Consider the following 18,892-nt stretch of genomic DNA (forward strand, 5'->3'; position numbering starts at 1 on the left):
CTGTGAACTATGTCAGGGTGTTGTAATCTGTTCCTGCGTGACTTTTCAGGTGCTGAATCTGTTTCTTGCCTTGCTGCTGAGCTCATTCAGCGCAGACAACCTGGCAGCCACAGACGATGACGGAGAAATGAACAACCTGCAGATCTCAGTCAACCGCATCAAGTTCGGCATAGCCTGGATCAAGGTTAAAGTGCGGAAGGTAGTGGCCGGACTCAGGAGGAAGGCGGTGGACGAGGCCAAGCCCCTGGACGACATGTATGACAAGAAGCTGAACTGTATCGCCAACCACACGGACATGAACCATGAGCTGGACTATCAGAAGGATGCCAACGGCACCACCAGTGGCATCGGCAGCAGCGTGGGGAAGTACATGATCGATGAGGATCATATGTCGTTCATCCACAACCCCAACCTGACCGTGTGCGTACCCATCGCTGCTGGAGAGTCCGACTTCGAGAACCTAAACACAGAAGACTTCAGCAGCGAGTCCGAGGCAGAGGGCAGCAAAGACGGGGTGAGTGGTCATTCAGAGAGAAAAACTGCTTGTGCCGTGCTTCTCTTTTTGGAAAATGAGTTTTTATTATATACAGTACAATGTGATAATAATTTGACAATAATAATGGGACAGTGGTAGCCTAGCCTAGTGGTCAGAGATTTGGGCTATCAATTGAAAGGTTGAGAGTTCAAATCCCAGCTCTGCCATGCAGCCACTGTTGGGCCCCTGAGCAAGGCCCATATCACACAATAAGTGACAATGAGTTATTATTATCTGTATATAACCACTATCATACTCCTTCATACTTATATCTGATATTATATTTTTTATATTTAATATTTATCCCTATAACCTATATATTAAACAATGTATATTATTATTCCTATTGTATAGATTTATACCTATAGCTGATATATTGTATATATTCATACCTATAATGATATCTTCATCTTTATTTCTATATTTGTACTTATATACCTATGTATTGTTGATAAGAATAGATACACAACTGTTCCTATTATTATGCCAGATGCACAATTTGCCCATACTTTTTGCACACCGTATATTGTAGATTGTATATATGCACATTGTACATTCGCTACACTCTACTTACTTTATTTGGTTTTGTATTAGTTGTCCATCCATCTATCCATCCCTTTCTCTGTCTGTCCGTCCGTCTATTTGTCTATCAGTCTATCCATCTATCCATCCATCCATTCATTCAGCCAACTATCTATATATTTGGGATATCTAATATTTTAGGAATCTTAACTACACCTATGGGAGGCTGAATGAAAACACATGTGGTGTCTGATAAATCAGAGCTGACAGATTAATGCGTGTACTTTACGCTGATATGATTAACACAGCGTGACCTGACCTTGTTCCCCTCTATTAGCTGGATGACAGCAGTTCGTCAGAAGGCAGCACGATTGATATAAAGCCGGAGGTCGAGGAGGCCGTGGTGGTGGAAGCTGTAGAGGAGTATTTGGACCCAGAGGCCTGCTGGACTGAAGGTGGATAGTGTTTTTTGTTATGTACACACACTTTTCTGACAATTTTATTAGCCAGGCATTATAAAATTCATTAAGTTTTAACTATATTAAATCACATCACCTGCTTCTTTAAATTATTGAATTGTAGACAGTGTTTCATAGCTCATGTCAGCAGTTTTAGTTGCTTTAGCCACAACCATTGTTAAGAGATGTATAAAATCAAATATATAAAATATATATGACCATAATTTGTGTCAGTGTTGTGTTTTTAATGTTTTAACAAGCTTATGGTCAGATGTTCACATACATTTAGCCATATATTGTTTGTTTTTATGAGTATACCAAGTATATGTTTGAAAACAACATTATTATATATACATCATATTAAAAATCAGAGGGTGCTTAGGTGGAGCAGCGATCTATCACGCTGGCCCACCACCACTGAGATCCGGGTTCGAGTCTCGGTGCTATCTGCCAGCCGAGCATCTACACAGACATAATTGCCTCTGTCTGAGGGATAAAAGTGACTGAGGTCCTGTGATAAATTGGTTACATGTTCAGAGTATTTCTACCTTGCACCCAGAGTTTCCCATGTCTAACCGGTCCCATCCCTCAATAATGCGATAAATCGAGTTTTAGATGTTTACATTGTTTAAAATCCACAAGTAAAATGCTACCTGGTATAGTACCTGGACTGGTAAACATGTACATTTAGACAATCTGTTTCTAAAGAGCTGTTGTGTTTTTGCAGCTTGTATCGCTCGCTACAAGTGCTGTGACGTGTCCATCACGGAGGGCTGGGGAAAGAACTGGTGGTATCTCCGCAAGACCTGCTATCTCATTGTGGAGCACAACTGGTTTGAAACGCTCATCATCTTCATGATTCTGCTTAGTAGTGGAGCATTGGTGAGTACACACACACATTGAATGTGTACACTTATGTGTACCTAGACCCTTACACACACCTAAAATCAGCCAAACATCCACACACAGCCTGCATATTACCATTAATGTTAGTAGTAGTCATGTGGTAATGTGGGTACCATAGAGCAACATGCACTCTGGCTATCCTGGATTGGACTGGTATATTTGATCGTTAAATGTACTCTCAGTTTCCTCCCATGTCCGAGAAACACACAGGATATGGACTGAGCTCTCTAAAATGCACCAAGCTATAAAGTAGTACGTGAATGGGTGAGAAAGTGATGCCCACTATTTTAAGTACATTTTTTTATAATTTTATACCATTTTACTAGACAGACAGACAGACAGACAGATAGACAGACAGATAGATAGATAGATAGATAGATAGATAGATAGATAGATAGATAGATAGACAGACAGACAGACAGACAGACAGACAGATAGATAGATAGACAGACACATAGATAGACAGGCAGACAGACATATAGATAGATAGACAGACAGACAGACAGACAGATAGATAGATAGATAGACATAGAGATATATAAATAGATAGATAGACAGATAGATATACTGACAGACAGACAGACAGACAGATAACTTTATTAAGTCAGTTAATCATGTAGATTACCTAAAATTATTGCCCTGATAAAAGTCGTTTAAAGCGTAAATGAATAAAATGTAGAATTAAATATTTAAAAAAATTATTTCTATTTAAGTTTCTAATAATTTTATTAATACAAATGTACTTGTAGCATTTGAGAAAACAGTACCTAAAAATGCACAAAGTCACCCTGGTTTATGGGTGACCAACAGCACATGATTCCCAGCACAACTTTGACATGAATAATCATTTTTAAACGAGTCCGTCTGCGTGTCGGGTTTTGTCTCGGACTGATGTGATGAAGCTGTACTGGAGGTAATGTGAGGTGAAGCTTACTCACTCTCTGCAGAGGACTGGAGCCTGAAACACTGTGTCAGGGGATTAATGGACTGTACTATTCATCAAATGTGGATCTATTTTTAGTTTCTGGCAAGGCTCCTTCATATTGGACTGCTAAAAAAGCCAAAATAGGAGAGTAATGCTGTTAGACGCCCCACCTTAATTAAGAGTATTCTGAGTATTCTGAAAGATGAAATTGTGAATGTTGAAAATGAATTATTGCTCAGCCATGACTCCTGTTTTCTTAATTTGTTTATTTGTGAACAAGAGAACACAGTAGGACAAATAAGAATAGAAAGTGACACGACACAACAGATTGTGGCAGTTCAGATGTCAGGGATTTAGTATCCTATGCGAGAGCTTGAGCAGAAACACGAGGTTTTGAGAAGAGCGGGTTCCTGTAGTCTGTGGGCCAGGAGCAGGAGCTTGTATTCCACTGATTAAGGGCAGTAGATATTTGTCAGGAGGGCAGGAGCTTACAGACCTCAAAGCAGTAGGAGAACCAGACCTCAAAATCTACTATATGATTTTTTTTTTATTATATGGTTTTAATTACACTGTCTTCAATAACATTAATGTTCATTGTTCTTTAACCAAGTGTTTTTTCTGTACTGTGCTTCAGCCAGTAGTATCATATTATATTAACAGCTTTTAAAGCCTAATTCGTTTCCCGTGTCTGAGTGCTGCTGTGTTCTCCTCATGCAGGCTTTTGAAGACGTGTACATCGAGCAGAGGAAGACGATTCGGATCATTTTGGAATACGCCGACAGGGTGTTTACCTACATCTTCATCCTGGAAATGCTGCTGAAATGGGTGGCCTACGGGTTTGTGAAATACTTTACCAATGCCTGGTGCTGGCTGGACTTCTTCATTGTGGATGTAAGTGTGATTCTTATTTTAGTTTGTGTTGACAGTGCTGGTTTTTGTTTGATGGACTCACACAGACACACCTTGTACTACCTAGCCAAAAATGCAAGATGGGTGTAGCAGTGGTCAGTGCTGAATAAGGTCCATTAGGAACTAGGATGAGACTGGTAGCACATTCCATATTAGTATCATAAATCAGATTTTACCATGTCTATCAGCTGTGTATATTAGAAAGGCAATTGTGGCATCATGGAGACTTAAAAAACAGAGTATGATGTTTTTAAATTGGCAGAATAAATGAAAAAAATAAACAAGAGTAGTTGGGTTGATGAATAAGTTTCTCCCAAATATCTGCTCTGCATTAGAGCCAATAAAAAAGAGACAAGTCACTGCTTTGTTTCCAATGCACCCACACAATACATAAAATATAAAGTAGAATAAAGTAAAACCTAAACATCCCATAAACCTTTTTACTTGTGCAGCAGCAAGCTTTGCCTGTTTTTTACAAGGTGTGACTGTGTTGGGCAAAATCATGTAAAAAAGTTCCTGATTATAAAGTTGGATGGTGTGCAGAGGTGATGAGCAAGTAAAATTGATCAGTAATTCTCTCCAGAAGCTCTAAAAATGTTTTACCTTAAGACTTGCATGCATAACCATGACAGTATTTTACCTCTGTGTGCCTCTGAGATGCTTGAATATTTAAAAACGATGCTTTGCTCAGAAAGTCGAGAGTTGAGCGAAGTATTGTGTAATATAAACTGTTTAATTCTTCAACTGGTTTAATTTTACAAGTACGAAATCAAACAAGATGAAATTACAAAGTTTATTATTGACAATCATTATTGATGATATTCAAGCATAACAATATTCCTTATTCTGAAAACCATGTGTGTATTTGACACAAAATGATCTTGTACAGTGTGTGTGTGCGCGTGCTTCTCTTATGATGTGTTGATGTATTATGATTGCACTGTATCGTATGTGTATTTGTATATTGTTATTGTGAACCGAGTGTGTGTTCTGACCTTGTTCCTTATTTAAGCAGAGCCTATCACTCCCTACACTCTCCTCCAGACTAAGCCTGGGCCAGCCTACTTGGAGAGTTGGTTTGGCACATGACCAGGTCCTTTACCGTAACTTTGATGTCATTTTGATCATATAAAGTCCTGGGTAACATTGCTTTTGATATAAAAAGTGGTGATTACATTTGTTGTAATTATAGTAGTTAAATAAAAACAACAACATTATATTCCTGCTATTTTATCCTGATCAGCCCTTCTGTTTAACCTTCATTGAGCGCTGATGGAACTAAAAAAGCATGTACTCTAAATTTATGGATATTTTAATGGAACAACATTTCCCAGGCTGGAAAAAGAGTACTGTTCAGCATGTGCCCACATACCTGCTTGTCTTACTTGGAAAGTGGCGTAAAAAGTATTTGCTCCCCTTTTGATACTTTCTATTTTTGCATATTTGCAGCATTTCATGGTTTTAAACCTTTAGACAATTCACTACAATACAAACACTCTACAAAATACAGTCATTTTCAATTTAACAATTCATAATCAACTGCCCACATAGTTACTCAGTCTGAAAAGAGTCCAGCTCATTACACTGAGAGCCATTATATCTCCAAATGAACACAAAAAAAGATAGAATAGTGGTGAATTTCAAAGATGGCCAGCCAACCTAAAGACCACATTAACGACTCACTTAGTCACCAAACTATGCAGAAGTTAATAACTAATAGTGACATAAAAGCTTGTCTCACATTTGCCAAACAGCATATGATGCCTCTCAAGCATTTAGGATAATGTTTGGTGGACTATTAAACTTAGTTTATATTATCTAGTACTAAGAGTTAAGATATGATGGTAGCAGTGAGATTTATTGATCCTACAGAAGAATGAATGAATGAATCATCAGATCATTTTCTTTGGTCAATGGAATCCTTATTTTAAATGATTTGAGACGCACTTCCATTGTGTATGTGGAACTGAAACCATTAACTGTAACGATGCAAAATGAGAGGAAATCAGGAGGGGGCCAATACTTTTTGCAGCACTGTATATGAGATGTAGACATGTTGTGGAGATGCTAAAGAAGGCAGAGATGGCCTTAACAGTGGTTCTGTTTTGTGTTCCTCTCGTACGTGTACGTGCTGTGATTTTACTCTGTGCTGCTTAGAGAAGCCTCGACAGAGAGACCGTCATCATTCCCAGCCTGTCATTGTGTGCATCAATTTTCCTTTTCCTTTCAATCCCTTGTTTCATTTCTCATCTGTTAGCTTTATCCAGCATCCATTATTGTTTATATCTCTGATTATTTTTTGTTTTTTTTTAACATGAATGTGGAGGGAGTGTTTTTTTTTAGAAATGTACACACTTTGACAAATATAATCAGATCTTGAGATGATCGAGGGCAGTTGTAGCCTAGTGGTTAAGGTACTGGACTAGTAAGCAGAAGGTTGCTGGTTCAAACCCCACCACTGTGAGGTTGCAACTGTTGGGCCCTTGAGCAAGGTCCTTAACCCTCAGTTGCTCAAACTGTATACTGTCATAGTACTGTAAGTCGCTTTGGATAAAGGCGTCAGCTAAACGTCGAAAATGTAAATGATAGATTAATCTCACTGACTTGATTTGGTGATCAAAGCCAAAGCATTTCAGACCTTATATTAATTATCTGTCCAGTCACTGATGAAGAAAAACCTTCACAGTTCTTGCTGTTAGCAAACAAACTGGTCAGACAAGTGGTCACCAAAAACTAAGACAGGACCCGGTATGTTTGAATGTGGATCATGTGTCATTACTCTGGGTTACACTGTATTTTCATTTGCTTTTATGTTGCTTTTTTTTTTTTTTTTTTTTTTTTGCTTTAGTTGCCTGTTATTTTGCCACACCCATCTCATTGACCTTGCCTTGCAGAGTGAGAGCGTTGGCAGATGAGGAGCATGGGCGATGTCTCGTCTGGCTCAGGAGCCTGGGCCCTTCATACAGGGGCCCTCCATGGGCTAACACTGAGACTAAAGGTGACAATTACCTGCAAAGATGTAGTACCTGTGTATGAAGGTGAAAGCTTTATAAACCAACAAAAGGCCCCAGCTATGCGCTGATTGTGATGGAGCAGTGTTGTGTTGCTGTTTCTACATCAGAGTAGATTAGAACCACTGTTTAAATCAGACCAGCATTAGTCTGGGGGACAACAAGAAACGTTCAAAGCAGGGCAGAGTTTGGTAATAAAAACAGAAACAGCTTGACATGGCTTTATATAACTAAAGTTTAGACTGGCATTAGGCCTGTGGTTGGTTTAGGGTGTGTTTTTCTGTGTAAGATTATATAAAACCGTCTTAGTAGTGGTAAGCCATTATGCTTTTAATGTTCTTCTTATTGCTTAAACACTGAGTCTACTAAAAACAGCCACACCAATTGACTTAAGATAAAACAGTGTTCCCAACCAGAAAAACACAGCATGGTTGATTGAATACATCCGATTGTCACACTTGGGTTTGGTGTGTGTTTGTGTGTGTGTCGTCTTTATTTTAGGGAAAGTGCTTTGTTTATGGTTTTACAGTTCAAATAACAATACTGGACAAAAATTGATCCATTGAGGAGTTAATAACCAAGAATGACATAAGAGCTTGTCTCACATTTGCCAAAAAAGCACATTGATGACTCCCAAGCCTTTTAAGATAATGCTGGTGGACCATTCTAATATCTAGTTTATAACATGTAGTACTAAGAGTCAAGATATGATGGCTGTAGTGTAATTTGGTGATCCTACAGAGGAATGAATGGTCATCAGGTCATTTTTTTTGGTCCTAGTGGTAATCAATTATGATTTTAATGTTGTTCACATTGCTTGAACACGTAGTTCACTAAAACAGCCACATCAACTGACTTAAGATAAATAAGTGCCCCCAACCAGAAAAACACAGCATGGTTGATTGAAAACATTTGGTGTGTGTGTGTGTGTGTTATCTTGGTTTTTGGGGAAAGTGCCTTGTAATGTAAGCATGTGATTTATAACACTGTCTATTGAACTCTTATATCCATTAACGTATTCCATCTTATCTTAGCTAAAGCTTCTACCCAGAATCAAATAAAACATCTTTACTGTCCGGTCACTGCTGAGATCCCAGCACCAGACCCAAACCTGAAGCAGACTGTAGCATATAACAGGTTTAACAGTTAGTCTGTTTTTGGAACAGATTATTTGGCCATGTGTATCTAGAATGAAACTGATAAAACATAGCATAATCCTCTATAATTTCATCATTTACAGTTATCAACATAGGATAAAGCTTTCACCTTTCTTAGACCCCCTGTGAGTTGGTTTAACTTTAGATGTTGTGTTACTTTGCTGTGTTTTTACCAAATTTCTGTCAGTGGATAATTAAAAGTGTTCGAATCTGTTCGTATTTCTTAAGAAAGAAACTCAAGCCCTGCTTTTAAGGATCGTGTCAATCCGTGCACATTGGTGTCTCGGGACAGCCTGATGATTTTATTTTGATATCTATTTTCTCACAGCACCATTACATCTAAACACCAATGTGTCCAAGTAATGAAGCGTTGTTTCAAGGTTAATTTTGGACATAATAAAACTTACATTAATACACTGACATTAACACAAGCAGCATTTCATTTCTAAGCCCAAACAGGGTTTGTTTTTTGAACATATTTTGGATGGCACAGAGACTTACAGGGCTTCTGTTTCTGTAGTATTATTTTGTTCTTTTAGTGTTGTCCAGTGAGGTGACCTCCCTAATCTGCCCCTTCTTGTATCAGTGTGGTCTTTTTGAGTCCTTGTGAACTCTGTGAGCTCAATGTGACTGGAAACCTGGCATAAATATACATGTTTACCTGTATTCTTTCTCTTAGGTGCCATTAGTATGTCTGTCTTAAATTGTATGGGATTTTATGCCTCAGCTGAGAGCGACAAGGAGAGACAATGTTAGAAGGGCAAGGGTAAGGTTCTTGTCATCTGTTGAGTGTTTTATTTTTTAACATCTGCAGGAAAACCAATGTCTTCCTGCCCAGCTCCTGTCCCAAAGGTCCCCTAAAAGTGTTGTGCTTTTCTGCGTTATCTCTCCTTTTGTTTGAGTCCAATGCGTTTCTGTCTGTTTCTTTTCAACCACAAGTTTCTTTACAGGTAAAAGGAAGCTCAGCAGACTCGCCGAAACTAACCGAGATCAAAAGCCGGGGCCGTTCTGCTGCCTCGACAAGATTTATAACCCATACTAAAATGACTCTCTCTCTAAAGGATATATACACGTATAAAACCTCATTATATATGTATATACCCGTCCAAATACGTCTGTATGTGTAACATACATTCAAGCAGCTCTAGGACCACGTCGTCCGTAAAGAGCTTTGCCCATCTAACAGTCTGGATCCTTTTTGCTTCTCTGTTTCTGTGTAGGTGTCTATAGTCAGCCTTATAGCTAATGCGCTGGGCTTCTCCGATCTAGGGCCCATTAAATCACTCAGGACACTCAGGGCCTTGAGACCACTCAGAGCATTGTCACGGTTTGAAGGGATGAGGGTAAGAAAAGCTATAGAGCTGATCCTGCATGCCCATTCAACAGTTACAGCATGCTAGAACTGATTAAAAAAAGAGCAAAAGAAACAAGCAACAAAAATGCCAAAGTCATACCAGGGGGATCGTTTCTTTATTTTTATTTATTTATTTATTACAAAACAACCAGTAAACAGAAAATTGATTGCATAATGATTCTCTATGTGTTGATGAGTCACGATGCAGCTGGAAAAGACGACTATTCCTCTCATGTTTAGCTGGTTAAATCTTTAGATTCAGCAGTTAAGATTCATTATTATTTATAAAGGCGTTCTTTTTAATTATGCTAATTTTGCCGCATTCATTTAACCGATAACCGACAAGCCAATACTGACCCATCAAAATGTTATGATAAAAACACACACACACACACACACACAAGGCCCAATGTAGCAGACATGAAAACTAGTTACACATTTCCTAGTTACATTTGTGACCAGCCAGTTTCAATTGACCTGTGACAAATTAAAGTAAAAACATACACATTTCAATGGGAAACCATTGCTTTAAGAACTATTTTCTTATTTGGTGTTCTTATGATGTTTGTGGAGAGTGGTGTTCAATATGTCTGAGATCTGCTTGCTTATTGAAATTTTAAAACATATCTCTCTGCTAAATAATCAGTGTCACCCAAAAATGATATACCACAATTTTATAAGGCCATAGCATACACTGTTCTTCTCAACTTATCGAATCATTCAGGGGTCCCTCGCGTCAAGTCGAATTTATTTGTATAGAATCCAGGACCAACAGACCAAAAACCCCTGTTGAGCAAGCCAAGGGCGACAGTGGCAAGGAAAAACTCCCTTAAAATACAGGAAGAAACCCTGAAAGGAACCAGACTCCGCAGGGACCCCCATTCTCCTTGGGGCTTGGAGGATAATTGGAATAAATAGGATTCACACAAATCATACATACACAAAATTAAATTGAACATCCTGGATGGAAGAATTGTCATTTTGGAAGAGACCACTCTCAACAGGCCTAATCGTATTTAATTAGGAGATTAGTCAGAATAACTCTGTACTGATTTGAATTGACAAATGGACCCAAGCAATGCAGTTCGCCACTCTGGATGCGTCTGCGTTTGTTTTACCACGTTTGTTACCTGTTGCCACCTATTTACTCTAAAGTTAGTTTACCTAGTTTAGCATTTTATGTACATATTAAACAAAAAAGTTGGTAGTAAGTTGCCGCATTGAAGACGTTTTTCATGGGACCAACTAACCAGACTGACCATCTTAAAGCTAATCCATAAAACATGGGTCACCTCATATAATAAGCAGTTAATGGACCGATGTCTGAGAATAAATACCATTGCTTTAGGTATTACTCGGCTTGCCCTATAGTTGTAGAGGGGTGTCGATTTCTGGCTGATTGCTCATTTGGGGTTTGGACTAAACTTTTTAATCTATTGTCTATTGTTAAAAGCACAGTATAAAGACTTAACTAAGATAAAATCAGCAATAATTTATTTGTCGGTTATCAGTTAATTGGGTAAATTGTTGATAAAGTGGCCCCATCGCAATTCACAACCATTCTTTTAAAACAGAAAAAATTCCTATTTTGCAGAGCATTTCATGAATTGGCTGCTTTTTGGCCTGGTTTTCTCAACCTCTGCTTTTAATGGAGAGTCCCCTTTCCTCCATTACTCCCTCTCCCACTGACTTCACTCCCTTTTACATCTGTCAGAGAACAACCAGCAGCACAGATCCACCGGACCACTGAGTCCTCACTTCCGCCTGCACTGTACAGGGTTACACAGAGCCACCTCAGAGTGCGATTCAGTCCTCCATACGATGGTGTTTTCACTTCCATCATAATCCACATCCCGCTGGTCGCCCCTGACAGTTGTTTACATTTACTGGAATGTGTAAGGGATTAGCGCGGCCCTCAATTTCGCCCCGCAGCTTATCCCTACATACTGTGTAAGTTAGAGGACCGTAGGCTCATAGGTGAGCCTTCTCAGCACTCGCTTGGCGGTTGTGAGCGGTGGTGCCTGGTTGTTGTCACTTTCAGTCCCTCCGTCCTCGCCCCTGGACTGGTTGCATTGAGCTTCTCTTGCCTTTCTGACTTACTCACTTCCTCCCTGCCTTCCTCCCTCTCTAGTCCTCATCCTTTCTCCTTACCCTTCCTGACAACCAACCCCCCGCCCCGTCCCCTCCATCACTCCCTCTTCAACCTGCTGAAGTCGCGCCTCATCTCTCTTCGCTTGTCCAGGATCTGCTCGAGGGACTGAAAATAAGAGAGAGCCTCACACACACAGTACAGTGGGTGTGAGAGGAGGAGGTTTGCTAAGCTTCTGTGGACTGTTTGAAGTATTTAATCTATTAATTTAAATGTGGGCTCGTTCTGGCTGCTGCTGTGGCATCTCAACAGACACGACTCAGATCTGTCATGAGCAAGTTGTATTTGGGCGCTTGGACAATTTGATAAATTTCCCATGAGTCAAAACAGAAGCTTAGGAAATCGACCGGGCAACTGGCTGGTAGTAAGCGGTTTTATTCACAGCATGGCACTCTTAGGACATGGCACGATGTTTCCTGTTAGAAGTGGTGAAACTTGGAGACTGGACCCACTAGACCAGAGAGATGCAAACACTTAATAGCAATTTACTATCGCTGTGCCTCGAAATCTGCCTGCCTGTTTAACTTTTAAATCATGTCTCTCTACAAAACAATCAAATGACCCAAAAATGACAGACCAGATCATTTATTCAAAGCAATTTGGAGATATTTATTTCTCTGTGCAGCTGTAGCAGGCTTCTGCTGCTGTTTTGATGTACATTTTTGAAACTTGATTGATATTAGTGATTTTATCACTAAGATTACTACTTAGCAGTTAATCACGGGTGCAAGCTTCTAAGCATGTCATTTTTGGGTGGCGCATGAAATGTCATGCTTCTAAGACTCGCTCGGGGCAGCATTGTCTCTATCATGTTCCTAATTGAGTAAAACTCATTTAATTGGGTCTGAATACTCAAGCTTTTTTTATTTAGTAATAGATTAAAATATAACCGGTAAATCAGAAGTAATTCCTACATTTATAATAGTGTCTGTTTATCAATTGAAATGCTATTTTGTTTTAACAGAACCAAAAATAAAGTTAAAAATGAATAAATGACTTGATAAAGAGGCAGCAGCGCAGAGAGGTGAGACATTAGACCTAATTACACCAAAAAATGTGTGAATCAAAGAATCTGGAATCTGATTGGTTGATTTATAAGCTAGAACAGTCATTCTAGGCATTATTCAAGGACTCACATTTCTGAATGAAAATGTAAATCTCTCTGTGCTGGTGCCTCTCCTAATTCATTTATTCATTAATTTTAACTGTTTGCAGTTTGCACAATGATGCCATGTAATACGCATGTCCTGTTCAACTGCCAGTGCACATTTTACACTTCTGAAGCCATTTTCCCTCACTTTTATATTTATATCAAATCTCATGAGTGCAATATCTGATCGATTCTCCTGACAAATAGATTTTTGAATGGACGTCTCTTAAAAGCCAAGAAGCTGTACAATAAGCTCCCTGGGAAAAATGTCAAATTGGCCAGACTCTCAGGCTGTCAATACAGGTAGTGTTTTGTTAAACCAAGAAGGGTGTAAAAAGTGTGTTATTGTATTTTCAATTTTAAAGGAATTTGCTATTGCATTGCTACAGAGTAAAGACAGACCAGTAGGTCTATAAACTTAGATCAGTAGTTTTATAAACCTTAATCAGTAGTTCTATAAACCTAGATCAGTAGTTCTATAAAAAATTATCAGTAGTTCTATAAAGATACACCAGTAGTTCTATAAACCTAGATCAGTAGTTCTATAAACTTAGACCAGTAGTTCTATAAACTTAGACCAGTAGTTCTATAAAGATACACCAGTAGTTCTATAAACATAGATCAGTAGTTCTACAAACAATGATCAGTAGTTCTATAAAGATACACCAGTAGTTCTATAAACCTAGATCAGTAGTTCTATAAACTTAGACCAGTAGTTCTATAAACATAGACCAGTAGTTCTATAAAGATACACCAGTAGTTCTATAAACCTAGATCAGTAGTTCTATAAACTTAGACCAGTAGTTCTATAAACTTAGACCAGTAGTTATATAAACATAGACCAGTAGTTCTATAAAGATACACCAGTAGTTCTATAAACCTAGATCAGTAGTTCTATAAACTTAGACCAGTAGTTCTATAAACTTAGACCAGTAGTTATATAAACATAGACCAGTAGTTCTATAAAGATACACCAGTAGTTCTATAAACATAGATCAGTAGTTCTACAAACAATGATCAGTAGTTCTATAAAGATACACCAGTAGTTCTATAAACCTAGATCAGTAGTTCTATAAACTTAGACCAGTAGTTCTATAAACCTAGATCAGTAGTTCTATAAAGATACACCAGTAGTTCTATAAACCTAGATCAGTAGTTCTATAAAGATACACCAGTAGTTCTATAAACATAGACCAGTAGTTCTATAAACCTAGATCAGTAGTTCTACAAACAATGATCAGTAGTTCTATAAAGATACACCAGTAGTTCTATAAACCTAGATCAGTAGTTCTATAAACTTAGACCAGTAGTTCTATAAACCTAGATCAGTAGTTCTATAAACTTAGACCAGTAGTTCTATAAACATAGACCAGTAGTTCTATAAAGATACACCAGTAGTTCTATAAACCTAGATCAGTAGTTCTATAAAGATACACCAGTAGTTCTATAAACCTAGATCAGTAGTTCTATAAACTTAGACCAGTAGTTCTATAAACATAGACCAGTAGTTCTATAAAGATACACCAGTAGTTCTATAAAGATACACCAGTAGTTCTATAAACATAGACCAGTAGTTCTATAAAGATACACCAGTAGTTCTATAAACCTAGATCAGTAGTTCTATAAAGATACACCAGTAGTTCTATAAACCTACATCAGTAGTTCTATAAAGATACACCAGTAGTTCTATAAACCTAGATCAGTAGTTCTATAAACATAGACCAGTAGTTATAACATAAACCAGTAGTTCTATAAACATAAACCAGTAGTTCTATAAACCTAGATCAGTAGTTGTATAAACCTAGACCAGTAGTTGTAACATAAACCAGTAGTTCTATAAACCTAGATCAGTAGTAGTTATATAAACATAGATGAAGACAATATAAAGCAATACCACAAGCTATTAATGGCAGTTGTAAGCATGGCAGTAATCAAAAGATCACTGGTTTATATATATATATAAACCGAGAGTCTATAGCAATTAAACCTTGAATAGAGACCCATATTTGGCAGGAGAATCCTCACATGCTGTAGTATTGTATTCTGGTGTGGAAGGAGGGAATATGGCTCCACTGTGGATTCAGTGAGAAATATGCATGCTCAGCTGCCTGCCCCAGAGCTGCGGCTCGGCCAGCCTAACACAGCGTGAGCGTCCAGAGCGCGCTCACTTTCTCACTTATCACTGGTGGATGGGATCCTGAACAGGGCTCAGGAAAAGGGGTTTTGATACAATCTTTATAGTCTTGCTCCTGCTTGTGTGTGTGTGATTCTAACGCTAAAGGGGATGGGGTGGTGGTGTAGGTTGTGGAAGAGGTTATGCTATGGATTTCTAGGTGTGTGTGTGTATGTTAAGTCTGCCCTGCATATCTGTATGGCTTGGTTTTACAGTATGGTCCAGATGACCCTAATTAATACATTTTTAAATCCTTAATGGGGGTCGTCAGTGATTTTTAGTCAACAATTTAGTCCAGACATGTATGCCCCAGAAAACAAAGGCACAAGGCGTAAATGTCACATATATTTGCACTATTATGCACCAAAATCCAGCATTTACTGTTACTGTATATCCATCGAATCAAGACCAAAAGTGTTCATAAGTGGTAAAAGTTAACATAATTACGTCATAATAAATACTAATAAATTATACTGATAATTAAAGTAATCGATTAACAGCAGCTTACCAAATTACACACCAAAACATTTGGACCAATCATCTAAGACACAGCTGTAATCCACAAGATCCTGTGGGATCTAGTACCAGGTACTGGCCAGTTCTCTGACTACTGTACATTGTGTGGTAAAACGATGCAAAAAAAACTATGCCCAGCCATCCACGGGATCTTGGAGAAAGCAGGATTTGTCGAACCAGTTTACTTTCTTTCATTTTCCTGATGTCCAGTTTCTACGCAATTTTACATTCACCCCATCGCCAGTGTTCAGATTATCTGCTGTTGGAGCCACAGTAACTCTTCTTTAAGTTTTCTAGCACCAATAAGTCACTTATTTGCTGTTTTGATGATACTTCTAACTTCCAACAGTGATTTGGCCTTCAGGTCTTTATGCCTGATCATATCTGCGGTATTCAACATGTAAACAATTAGTAAAGACCATCAGTCCAACATTTAATAAATCCCTGACTGTGATGTGCACAATAGTAGCCATGCAAATTTTTTTTTTGGGGGGGGGATGGGGTGACAGGGGGTCCTAGTAGCTCACAAACACACTGTACTACACAGCTTGTAAATGAAGCATAAATATTGCCAAATAAATAATACATATTAAAGGTCACAGTATCAAATTCTGTAAACTGGTAAAATCATCTCTTATGCTGAATGCCTGTAATAATCATCCAAGTGTTGCATGTGTTAGCATCTTCAGCTAAAACTGTAAGCCTTTGCCAAAATCACTGACATCACATTTAATTCTAAGATAAACCAAACTAGTAACATTTCTTTAATCTGAAGCTCTATATTGACAGAAATTCCAATCCAAACATTAAAAATGGGAGAACTGCTGGGATAAGTCCCACGCTGCATATTAAAATGACATTGAAGCGCCATACAGATACGTACGGGCACTGTGTGTGTGTGTTAATACGTAGCTAGTAGTACTTGTGAGCGTGTATGTCTTCACGTTTATAGTTCTTACACAGAGCTGTGTCTTTCCTCTGCTCTAGGTGGTAGTCAACGCCTTGGTGGGCGCCATCCCTTCCATTATGAATGTGTTGCTGGTTTGCCTCATTTTTTGGCTGATTTTCAGTATCATGGGGGTCAACCTGTTCGCTGGCAAATACCACTACTGCTATAACGAAACCGCAGGGAAAATATTCGAATTACACGAAGTGAACAACAAGACGGAATGTTTTGCCCTCATTGAACAGAACCCTACCGAAGTGCGCTGGAAGAACGTCAAGATCAATTTCGACAACGTGGGTGCCGGCTATCTGGCCTTGCTGCAAGTGGTGAGGATCTTCTTTTGTGACACTCATGTTAGCATTTTGTAATGTTTCCAGCATGTTATGTACAACTGACAGAGGTTGGTTTAAGGGTATCAGTTTTTCGATTTATAGCCCAATGATCTATCCACTAAGCTACCGCTGTATACAGTACTTTACTATTCATCATGGGTGCTGAGTTTGTTAGTTGTTAGGGAGCTTACAGTCTATCAAGAAGGAAAATTGCCCAAGTCTGATCTGGTTTGCTGAATTAATTGCATATACAAATGATTTTTAAATACTGTTTATGAGGAACACATAATATGTTAGCACTTTTTGGAGGCACTTCTTTTGTTTTTCATGCACAATATTAATCTTCCTTTAGTTTTTTTTATCCCTGCTCACCTTCTGATGGCAGGATGTGGTTGATTTCATTGGAGCCCTATAGGGCTATAGAAGACTAAAGTCCTCTCCCAGAGTTGATGCGCAGGTGTCAATCCCAACAACACTGCTGCACCTGGTACTCCAATACCAGTGCAACACACATTAGCATATAATTACTTTTTTATTGTTAGTGCAGTGCTGAGAATGGTTCATCTCGCAGATTAGAGAAGATAATAGATGGGGTCGTAAAGGGTGACAACTTGTACAGAGCAGCAGATGGACTACAGTCAGTAATTGTGTATGCATCTATATAGTCGGTGTAGCTCATAAAAGGGCCAATGAATGTATGTTCAAGTCAGGTGTTCCTAATAAAGTGCTCAGTGAGTGTATAATTCACAATTTAACATTTGAATCTAAAATGTCTGTATTTAGGCCCATGATGGTTTTGTTCCTCTGTCTGACACTTTTTTAAATAAGAAATTTAAAAAGTCACATTTCTTTATTTCGTGTGGACATTGCCAAGAATAAAGTGCTATTAAAACTCCGACAAATCAAATTATACAGGCATTACATCTAATGGATTTGTTTTTCTTCCCTTTAGGCTACTTTTAAAGGTTGGATGGACATTATGTATGCAGCTGTTGACTCACGAAGGGTAAAAAAAAAATATTAAATGTAATACAAACCTAAATAATAATAAGTTAATAAATAAATAATATAAGAAGATGGAATGCCTTCATTCATCATATATAGATTATACAAACGTATAGTTCAATAAAATTCTTTTCTGCATATCCCAGCTTCTCTGCAACCCTCCCAAACAAGCACTGGTTATTTATTTGACATTGGATTGCGGTCAATGTCTGAAAGTTCCCAGTTGTGATCCTTCGGTTCCTTGAAGGATTTGTTTAATCATTGTACTTCTAATAAAGAACCTTTATTGCAAACGTTTTAAACGATATATTAACAAGAAATAAAGGATATAAAGGATATATTAACAACAATGATATATTAACAAGAAATAAAGGATATATTAACAACAATGATATATTAACAAGAAATAAAGGATATATTAACAACAATGATATATTTACAGGCCATTTCAGATATTTTTTCATGGATGTCACTGTTTGAGAAGGTCACTGTATTGCCTGGAATACACCATCCGATAGTGTACCAACACGATGGGATTGGTTGGGATCAAACACAGAGATGCTGTGATGATAATATTCTGTAAAATGAAACTTAAACAGGGTTAATGTGTTATTTCAACATTTCTTCATTTCTAAATCATGCCAGTTTGCAGTCATGTTAAAGTTATTTGTAGACAGGTGAATTGTGAGTTCTACAAATCCAGAGCATGTGGGATTGAACATCCATCCTAATGTCACATTATGTGTAATAGGTCTTTTATTAAGTATCTAAATAAAGACTGCATATAAAGTAAAGTTACAGATAAGTTTCTTATGTATAAAAAGGGCTTTATACTGTATGTGCA

General features: G+C 38.1%; 1 protein-coding gene across 5 annotated transcripts in view; it reads left to right on the forward strand.

Moving 5' to 3' along the window:
- Window positions 1-18,892, forward strand: part of scn8aa (sodium channel, voltage gated, type VIII, alpha subunit a) — an 88,477-nt gene that overhangs the window by 54,025 nt on the left and 15,560 nt on the right. For 3 of the 5 annotated variants that reach the window (XM_063014881.1, XM_063014877.1, XM_063014878.1), the window contains 7 exons: window positions 50-514; window positions 1,395-1,512; window positions 2,243-2,397; window positions 4,064-4,237; window positions 9,644-9,766; window positions 16,753-17,037; window positions 17,996-18,049. In XM_063014881.1, the coding sequence (XP_062870951.1) occupies window positions 50-514; window positions 1,395-1,512; window positions 2,243-2,397; window positions 4,064-4,237; window positions 9,644-9,766; window positions 16,753-17,037; window positions 17,996-18,049 (1,374 nt within the window). The remainder of the gene's footprint in view (window positions 1-49; window positions 515-1,394; window positions 1,513-2,242; window positions 2,398-4,063; window positions 4,238-9,643; window positions 9,767-16,752; window positions 17,038-17,995; window positions 18,050-18,892) is intronic. The other 2 variants (XM_063014879.1, XM_063014880.1) reach the window with 2 other exon arrangements.

The sequence above is a fragment of the Trichomycterus rosablanca genome, chromosome 19 (genome assembly GCF_030014385.1).
Source record: "Trichomycterus rosablanca isolate fTriRos1 chromosome 19, fTriRos1.hap1, whole genome shotgun sequence".
NCBI lineage: Eukaryota > Metazoa > Chordata > Actinopteri > Siluriformes > Trichomycteridae > Trichomycterus > Trichomycterus rosablanca.